The sequence below is a fragment of the Canis aureus genome, chromosome 31 (assembly GCF_053574225.1).
Source record: "Canis aureus isolate CA01 chromosome 31, VMU_Caureus_v.1.0, whole genome shotgun sequence".
NCBI lineage: Eukaryota > Metazoa > Chordata > Mammalia > Carnivora > Canidae > Canis > Canis aureus.
In genome coordinates this window covers 28,991,581-29,001,754 of record NC_135641.1, presented here as the reverse complement: position 1 = coordinate 29,001,754, position 10,174 = coordinate 28,991,581, and the positions used below count along the sequence as shown (strand labels likewise).

At 40.1% G+C, this 10,174-nt stretch overlaps 1 protein-coding gene across 1 annotated transcript in view; it reads left to right on the top strand.

The window, feature by feature from the left end:
- Positions 1–1,118: 1,118 nt before the first annotated feature.
- The window catches only part of FGF12 (fibroblast growth factor 12), a 550,076-nt gene continuing 541,020 nt past the window's right edge, over positions 1,119–10,174 (top strand). Inside the window, exons 1-2 of the mRNA XM_077880098.1 lie at positions 1,119–1,254; positions 1,432–1,573. Of these exons, the coding sequence (XP_077736224.1) occupies positions 1,561–1,573 (13 nt within the window). The 5' untranslated portion in view covers positions 1,119–1,254; positions 1,432–1,560. The remainder of the gene's footprint in view (positions 1,255–1,431; positions 1,574–10,174) is intronic.

Sequence of the window (10,174 nt, the reverse complement as noted above, 5' to 3'; positions counted from 1 at the left end):
TTTCAATGTTTTGAAAGTGGGGATTAGAAGTCTACTGTGGAGGGATCTTTGTGTTAATCTGGAGTATCTGTTTAATCTGCACATCTCTCTCCTTAACCGTTCCAGATAATAGAGTGTTCTAGATCTGTTTTTCAGCCTGAGAATAAGACGTATTCTCAAGGAGAGAGTTTTCTCTCCAGAGAATTTGGATTACCGGAAAATAAAAGATGATAAGCACACACTTTTCTTTTTCCTACTAAACATTCTGCAGATAAACGAAATACAGGGTGGGCTTCAAAAAATATTCTGATAGGAAAGTACTACTTCAAGGCATTCTTGGCCTTACAACCTTCCCTAGAACCTCATACAAGAGAAACACTCCTCCTCCTCTACACTTATATAAAAATGATTAAGTACACAGTTTTTAAGTCCATGTTGTCAATAAGGTGACTCCCCACCTTTGGGGACTTTGCTTCTTGGCAGGTTCTTGAAAAGAAGCTGCAAAGAACACCTCCCAATGTGCTCGGTGGCTTTGTTGGGAGAACTTTAGAAGCGCTGGAGCCTGTTCATGGAACGGTTTTGAGGTGGAGGCCAAAGAGATCTCAGGGGAGAGAGCAAACTGTGAGTCTGAGTGGCAAAGAAGCCGGAGGAGAATATTAACCTTTAGTAGCTCCAGGACGACTCCCACCTCATCCCCCAAACAAAACAAAATAAAACAGGGAATGCAAAGAGACATAAAAAGTCAGGGGCAGCGGGGAGAGGAAGGGGAAGGATACACCTGGAAAGTTACTGCAGCGACTCGGAAGAGAACCCCAAATCGTGATCACTGAATAGGATTCGTAAACCTCCTCCTCTTCTCTCCCTCCTGCTTCTGAATAAAGCCCTACCCAGCTCGGAGACCCTCCTCGCCTCCCCCGAGGCTTCCTTAGTAACCCCATCCTGGAAGGTCCTAGGGGACTGATGCACAATCCCAATCCAATCCATTTGCTAGTTTGCAAAGGAAAATCCGGTCCGGCGTTTATTTTTAGCAGCGCTTCCCTGTGACCGAATGCTACAGCTCCTCAGCTGGGGTAACTGAGGACCGTATTGGGGAGAAGAGGCGAGGGGGGCGGGGGAGCGGGAGGCGGCGAAGAGGGGCGGGGGGAGGCCCTGCGCATGCGTGCCAGTGCCCATGCAAATCTGCTGTACATCCAGGGAGCGAAGTGGGATGATCTGTCACTACACCTGCAGCACCACGCTCGGAGGACAGCTCCTGCTCGCAGCTTCCAGACTCAGGTAAAAAAAAAAAAAAAAAAAAAAAAATTTGTGAGCGGGCGCCGTGCATGCATTTCAATACCAGATGCGCGTCGCAACCTAGCCCTTGTAGAGGCAATCTGCTGCTGCTGCTGCTGCTGCTAAGTGTCCTTTGGTGGCTGGTTGCAGCTTCAAGGTTTAAGAAATCCCATCTTTCAGGAAGCCTGAGGGGAAGGAAGGAAGTACGGGCGAAATCATCAGATTGGCTTCCCAGATTTGGGGATCTGAAGCGGGCCCACGTCTTCCGGCCAACTTCCATTGAACTTCCAGCACTCGAAAGGGACCGAAATGGAGAGCAAAGGTATGTGGTTGTCCCCATCGGGGGACTTCCCGCTGCATGTGCGTGTGGCCAGGGCAGTCCTCAGCGAGGGGACTGCAGTGCTCGGGGAGCGAGCATCATACTAGGTCGATAGGAGGAGATGCTATGTCCGTTGCAGCACCAGGGGAGTGTGGCAGGAAGGCGACTTCTTTTTAACTCCCACAGCTTGGAAGGCAGTGTTTAATACTCCATCAGTTGCGTAGTGAAGTGTGATGAGTTTTTTTTTTTTTTCTTCTTCTTTTTGGTGGGTGGGTGGGGGGAGAGTCTTTAGATGGTGGGGGAGGAGAGATGTGTTGGTAAAGCAGTTTCTTTTCTGGAGAATGGATGGGCTCAAATACAGATATTTCATTTGCTTTAGGCTTGCTGACAGGCATGTTTGTATCCGATATCCAATAATGCATTGCTATAAAAAAAATGTTTGGATTTCTCCACCCCCACCCCATAAAGATGGTATTTCTGGGCGTGTATGACCACATCCTACTGCATTTTGAATATATATCAGCAGAGAAATTGGGTCTATTTGAAACAGTGTGCGTTAGAACTGACCTCTAAGGAGAACAGTGTATCGGAGTACTGCTAGGCTCCCAAGCATGATGCATTTACTAGTTCTGAACATGTATATATTAATATTCTCCTCATAAGCAAATCTGCATACTATACACATACGAACTGGTAAATGAGCTGTAGAAATCAACTTGTGATGACATATTTAACACACATAAACAAAATGATTATTACAACTGTTAGGTTGGATATCCTTTGGGTTTAACTCCATCTATGCAGGTTTCTTCCTTCTCCTCCTCCTCCTCCTCCTCCTCCTCCTCCTCCTCCTCCTCCCCCTCTTCCTCCTCCTCCCCCTTCAAACACCCACCAGGTTTCCAGAACCTTGAGTGATGTGGTCAGATATCCAGTAGGAATACTGGATGTATTTAATTCTGGTGAAATCAGAATAAATGATGTCAACTTTTATGAAACTATATTCATTACCCAGAACTCGAGAAGCTATATTTGAAACCAGGTTTTATTTTTAAACCGGGAATGTCAGTCATCGTGGTAATGTGCTCAGGATCAGGGAGTGGTGGTGGGTTACCTATTTCTGAGCTGATCAGTAAAAATGGAGTGTCAGATGATAGCAGGTATGTGGTCAGTAAAGTATTTTAAGTATTTAATTGGAAGACACAAGTATTTGAACCTAGATGAGCATTTACAGTATGAAAAGAACTGAATTAACATGGATTTGGACTGGTTGGCAATTTTCAAAGTAGACAAATTATCCTTACGATTTGCTGATGGGCATTTCTATGATCGACAATGATGTACATACATGAGAGAATCCACGTCCCTATGTACACGAGGCATAAATTAACTCTATTGTGTAATCCGTTTTTGAATGAGAAGCCAGTTTTAACTCATAGAGGTCTGTAATATTCTAGTTGATTAAGTATTTCTGGCATGTAAGTTAACAACAGAGAGTATCATTTTACTCTAAAGCAGTGTTTTTTGTACTTAGATGACACCTGCTATTTGGCTATTAAACTTGGTTATTTGGCAAGGGTTCTTAGTAACACTTTTGCCTCCAATTTATACACTAATTCTTGGTCCATGATATAAAGAGGATGTGTCTCTTAGCGATAATTTTTTGTTTCCCTTCTTTGCCGGCAAAATATGCTACATGTCCCTCAAAGTTCCAGGTGGTTTATATCTCAGATTGGTAACAGTAGCATTGTAGCTATTAAGTACTGCCAGTCTTGGGAATTTGGAGTCAAGAAAGAATCTCAGGACTGTATCTGAGAAGAATCAGGCCAGAAGTTCTATGCCAATCCAGAGCGCAGTGATTTGGGCGTGATTCACAGCACCGACCCAAAGGCACTGAAGAATTTTGTCCCAAGCCAATATTGTGGTCATTTTGCAGCAATAGCACAGCATAATCACCTCAGGTAAAAGACACACTGAAAGTCCTTATGCATTTAGTTCTTAGACTTCCTTTATAAAACTGAATTACCCAGGTAGTGATCATGTTAAGAATGGCTAATTACTTATATATTGGCCTCACTTTCTAAGTTGATGCAATGGCACAGCTTAAAATGGTAGCTAACTTGAAATTTTTATTATAGTAGAAAAAAAAAGTATATTAAGAGGAGCGTATCCGTATCTTATTCTAATCGGAGCATCTTTCATACTTTATGCTGTCATGTGCAAACTTCTTCCCCGAGCAGATTTAAATCTAATTCTAGGAAGACATTCTCAAATGTAAGTACATACAATTTTTTTTTCTACCGGAAACTCCTTTAACATAGATTCAAAGAGTGTTATTGCATGATTCAGTTGAAGGTTCAAGAGTTCTCTATTTTAGAAAAGAATCTGGTGGCCCAGTTAATCTGGAATCTTGTGGCCAGCATTTGACAACCTTCACATTACCTCCAGCATTTGAAAACCTTTCTTAGAACACTTGACAAGAGTCTCTAGCAGAATGTTAGTTATTTACAAGTAAGGTTTTTTTTTTTTTTTTTTTTTTTTTCTCCTTTACTTATTGCTTTCTATCACTTCCTATCATCTAGGGTAAGGAGGAGAGGAAAATAAATCAATTGACCTAGCAATCAATCATGATCTAATTTCAGTGATTTCGATGCACCATGATAATTAATATCACCTCTGAGATAGGATTGCTGCGCAGTCTGACTAGCTTTGACAGAATTTGTGCCTAACATTGGTTCACAAACTTTGCTGTACATTAGATTCATCTGGCAGGCTTTTTAAACATCCTCATGCCTGGCTAAAACCCATGGCAGTGACATCAGAATGTTGAGGTGTGAGAGAGGCACAGGTTTTTTTTTTTTTTTTTTAAAGATACCAGGTGCAGCAATATTTGGGAATCATTCACTTAGATTCTTGATAACCAAAATGTGATTTGAAGACTAGTTTTTTTAGAACTGCAAAATCTGGATCTTTACTCCAGGCTTATTGAATCTGAGTTTTAACAACATTCCCAGGTAATGTACCTGCACATTACAGTTTGAGAAGCATTGATTTAGAGTTAGGAAAGAGGTTCTTTGTCCTTCCCTCTCTTCTACTTTTTCTCCTTTTCTACCTGCACCTCATCTTCTCTTTGTCTACCTAGGTTCTCAACCCCAGGCTGGCATATTAGAAACACCTGTGGAACATTCAAAGCATAAAGATGCTTAGGGCACCCCTCTGGACATTCTGATTTAATTGGTTCTGGAGTGGGACCTGGGTGTAGGTGTTTTTACAAAGCTCCCCAGGTGACAGTAATAGAAAGCCCGACTTAACCCCTGGTCTAGGCCCTTGCTACTCAAGTTGTGGTCCATAGACAAATAGCATTAACATTTCTGGGAATTTGTTAGGAATCCAGGACTGCAGGCCTACCGTAGACTTACTGAATCAAATATGCATTTCAGGAAAATCTGCTGGTCATTTGCATGCACACTAAAGTTTAAGAAGCACTGGTTTACGTCTTAGAGAACTAACATCTAAGACTGCCACCTCAGTATAGCGGATGTGATATCCTCTAATCAATACAGAAGCTCCTGGATATGTAATCAGGTTAGAGGTCTTTGGTTGCTTTTGGAAAGAACGGAGATGAGATGCAAAAGAAATTGCTTGATTCATCGTTAGATCAGAAAAATGGACTCACTTTTAAATGCCCCCTCTGCTATTTCTCGAGCTATTTATCTTCAACCCCTGATTATCTTTAATACCTATTCTGTAGATTCAATCTGAGCTTCTGACAATGTCCTGGTATTAACCTAGCGTGATGTTAGACTGCTTAAGTCAAGATGCATCTTAGAGTGAATATAGTCTTAGCCTCTTCCCATGGTCATATGTCCCTGTTCTATTCTTTTGAGAGTCGTTTTATGTGCCCCTTGCTTCATAAAATCTTCTCTGACCTCACTTACATCTAATTAGTATTTTGTTGGCATACCGTATATGACCTCAGTACTTTTTTGTCCCCCACATAAAGCATTTCCTATAATCAGCATTGCAATTTTTGTGTTCCTTATTTAAATGGTATGTTCTCAATCTACTTACTTCTGAGACTGTGAAAGAACAGATAAGATGCAATCTCCGATCTTAAAGATCTCCCTCTCATGTCTCCACTAATAGATTAACCTTCCTCTTGGCATTATCTGAACCTCTAACCTTCTGCAGCTACCCAGCTGCCTGCTTCAAATAAAACATTCTTGTTTATCACAGCAGGGGCTCAGGTTACATATGTTGAATTGAATGGCCTTACTTAGTTTACCATGCCATGTTCACACATGCAGGAGATGGTAAGTTGGAAAAGGTGAAAGATGCTTGGCTACCAGAAACATCAGTTTGATTCCAGAACATTTGATTCCAGAACATAGAAGGCAGTAACCTGACCTGCTTTCTCTGTAGAGAACTGTACATGTATTCCCAGTGAAGATTCAACTCGGTTCTGGGTTTCACACCAACCATTAGAGTCGAACCAGGGGCATGAACCAATATATAAGGCATAGATCAGTCATTTCTCTGAAACCAGGGTGGTCCACTCTGCAGGAAAGAAAAGAAAGGTATATGTAGTAACTAGTTTAGCAGAGCTGGGAAGTGATTTTAAGAAAAGCTATTTTGTGGTTAAAAAAAGAATTCCAAAACTCTGAGGCCATTGTGGCAGGATAAGTAAAATATAAGGCAGTAAAAAACATAATAGAATAGGCATTGGGCATTGTTCCTAACCCCACTCTAATATGTAACCTTGGACAAATCATTTTCCCTCTCTGAGTCTCCTGATTCTTAAATATTAAAGGAAGTTCATTTCATGTAATTCAAAATATTTTCTTAGTTGCTGCATTCTTCCAAGCCCATTGTTAAATGCAGGGGATGGGGATAGAAATAGTGCATTGGCTTGCTCTCTGGGAGCTTCCAGTCTAGGAACATATGAACAGGCTCAAGAGCTATTGATTTCCAACACTGTATGTCTTTTCCTCATTCATTTTTCAGAGCTATAGTGGTTACCTAGGAAGCTAGAATATAAAGTCTTTCGATGATTAATGGCCTCCATAGGGGCACTAAACATTCCACAGCAACAGTGCCTACCTTTGGTTCCCCCTTTGGTTTATTGAAACAAAATTGTGTGGGGAAAACATTTGAACTCAAGCTAGGTATCTATTCTAAAAGCAGTTCCGACTGACCAGATACCCTGCTAGTAACCTATTGTCTGATTTAGGTGCTTATCATGAGGCTTGTTAGCATTAGGAATGCATCTGGGGATGGCCTGGAGTATCATCCCCTTATCTCTGTCTTGTTATGCCTTTAAGCTTCTGAAGTACTGACCCTATTAGGTATGGTGTTTTGTACCCACTAAGTGACCAATCATGGTATATTGGGTTTTCTGACTTTTCACATATTAACAGCCATAAATAACATTCATTTGAAAGGGCTTTTAATATATATCATCTCCCTTCAAACCTATTAGGCATTTTCACTTCATTTTAGAGATAATAAACCAAAGACTCAGAAAGACTAAGTGACTTAGGCAACTCATCTCATCTTTGTTCTTCGGTTAAGTAAGAATTATTGTACTCACCCCAAACCCCAAATAATACTATTATGATTATGAAATTAAACTCATACCAATAAAGCATGTAGAGTTCTTTAGAATCATAGTCTTTTGGTATTACTAGCTGTGTTTGTCTTTTCACGAGAATGTGAAGTCCTGGAGAGGAGAAACTGGTCCTTTGCCACCTTTGTAGCTTTAGAGGCAAGTATACCCCATAGATACTCAATACGTCATCTGCTTTGACTTCTCAAAGGCTTTAATTTACTAAAAGGGATTTATTTTGTGTATATTCTGTATTTATGTAGTAACTTCTCAAACACCTGAATTTGTGTCTGTTTTGCTAGGAATTATTTGTGAGGCAATTATATAATATCTTGTGGGCTTGGGAATGGAGATGCATTAGGTCAAGTATTACACCTTGAATGGGTATAAAACATTGACTACATGAAATCTGATGACTAATAGCATTCTCCATCAGAAGTACACATCAGAATCCCCGGGTGTGCATGGGACACGGGACTAAGATATTTAAGAAGCACCTCACATAATTAGGGTATGCGCTCTCAATTATGAGTCAATAGATAAACCACAAGGGACTAATATCGAACTATAACATGTACCCTAGTCCTTTGTCAGGAACACTACAGGACTCCTACCTCCCGGATCTTGACTATTATTATCTTTAGTGTTAAGAGAGTGAGTGACATGTAGACAAGAGACCTAATTCTTATACTACAGGCTTGGGATAGCAAATAGGTCAAAAGATGGTGAATGTCTCAGGCTAAGAAGACACATCGTTTTCCCCCAACATCTTCATCATCTCTGTATTAGCATCTTTGTATTGACAACATGGTAGATTTTTTTTTCCTAAGATCTATGCCTATAGTTCTAATTTTAGTTTGCTTTTCTCTCCAGTTACTTTTTGAGACAATCTCTGTCTTCTTGTATTTGGGAATCTGGGGACTCCCACCCTCCGGTGGTATTTTGTTGCTGTGATGAAACCGATGGCACCTTGGAAGAAGTCCCAAAAGACACCTGTTGCTCCTCCACAGACCCTTTCTTTATCTTTTTCTTTTTTCATTTTAGAAAAAGCATATGCTGGCTTTTTAGCTGAAACAAACCCCATCACCAGTGAATCAGAGGATGCAGATAAGTGAAAGTGGGCTTTATTTTTTTAAGCTTTTTTACTCTTTATTTTTTATTTTTTTACTTTTTTTTGTTTTTGGTTTGTTTAAATTCAATTTGCCAACATATAGTATTTAAACTCTGCGAAAAAAGGAAATGAAGCTGCTGTTCTGTGGTTAGGTTTTTTTGTTTCTCTTCTGCTTCCAGACTGCTATTAGCCTGAGAAGCAGTGGCAAAGCGATTACTCTGTAGAAAAACAACAACAACAACAACAACAAAACACCCAGAAGCTTTCAGAGGCCATTCAGAAGATAACTAAACCCAGCAAAAATTCCCTTAACCAGAAGTCAGGAGGATGCAGCAATGCCAATCTGCCAATAATGTGTCCATCTCTCCTTACCCCATTCATTCCTACAGTTATCACCCATGTGAAACAATTGGGTTTTTCTTCAATCCTCAAATACTGATAATGTTCAAATTGGTCGAGCAAATCTTACACATTAATTGGGACATTCCTTTTCAACTTTTTGGAAACCAAAAACCTAGATATGTTTCTGACTTCCAAAAAAAAAATGACATAATTATTCTGATTGTTAAAATCTGCTATGTTTAAAATTAGATTATTTATACAGTTTTCTCCTAAGGCACTTCTTTCATTTCAAAATATTTTTTAACATTTCTAGTACTCTTTAAAATTGAATTTGATTTACTTCTTTTTCTCTTTTGGGATTTAACGGAGAAATATTTGCTATGTGTCAAGAGAAAGGTTGCCATGTAAATCACACTTTGTTTGCAAGTCTACAAATGATTTAAAATGAGATGTCATGGGTCCTTTTTACCTGTGGACTTGGCATCAACATCAGTGTAAAAAGCCAAGTGATAATGCAAATAGAGCAAACCCCTCAATAAAAATGAGGCAAAGGAAGCAGCCAAAGCAATTTTAAAACAAGATGATTGTTTGATTTATTTAATAAGCAGTATCTATTGATTACTGAGTCAGTGTTTGGATTCTCTAAGGCTGAATTTTTCAAATGGTGGTATGCACGCTGGTGGGTACAAGATGGCAAACTGGTGTGATTCACTGAGGCACAGCAAACATCCTGCGTGTTCTCATGAAATAAAACTAAAACCAGAAAACAGACTCTTAACTATGGAGAACAAATGAGGGGTGCAGAAGGGGAGGTGGATGGAGGGATGGTCTAAATGGGTGATGGGGATTAAGGCGTGCACTTGTGATGCACACTGAGTATTGCATGTAAATGATGAATCACTAAATTCTACTCCTGAAACCAACATTGTATGTTAACGAAATGGAATTTAAATACAAATTTGAAATGGAAAAAAAATAAAGTACTTTGATTAAAACAACAACAGCAACACTAATATTGGACTACATGCTTGCAAATCTGGATTCAGGTTCAAGTCCCTGTATTCAGGGGAGGAACCTGGGGAACAGTCTCTTCCTTCTTCTCTCCGGAGCTCAGTGTCTTAAGCCGTTTTTTAAAAACAAAAAACAAAAAACAAAAACCCAACTCTATTTGCCTACTGATTTCTACTTTCTTATTACAAAGAAACTGCTTTTTCAGCTAGTACGTATTCTTCCCTTACTTCATCCTTTGTAGACTTGACGTCTATGGAAAACAAAATATGGTGGTCATAACTACCACATTAATTTTTAAAGACCCACTGTTGGTTTGAGCTAGCTTTTTAATCCTGTGAGTTGTGTGACTGACATTGCCAGACCTATAAGCGAGTTGAGCAAGTAACTTGGTTCCAAGTGAGAAAGAACTAAGATGAGGAGGAGACTTGCTCCTTGGCTGGCAATTGTAGGTTGCATGATTGTGACCACATATAGGTCAGGTATGTCTGATCTGAGCAGGGAGCTTCCGGGGCCTTGTGGCAAAGACCCTGGCTGGGGA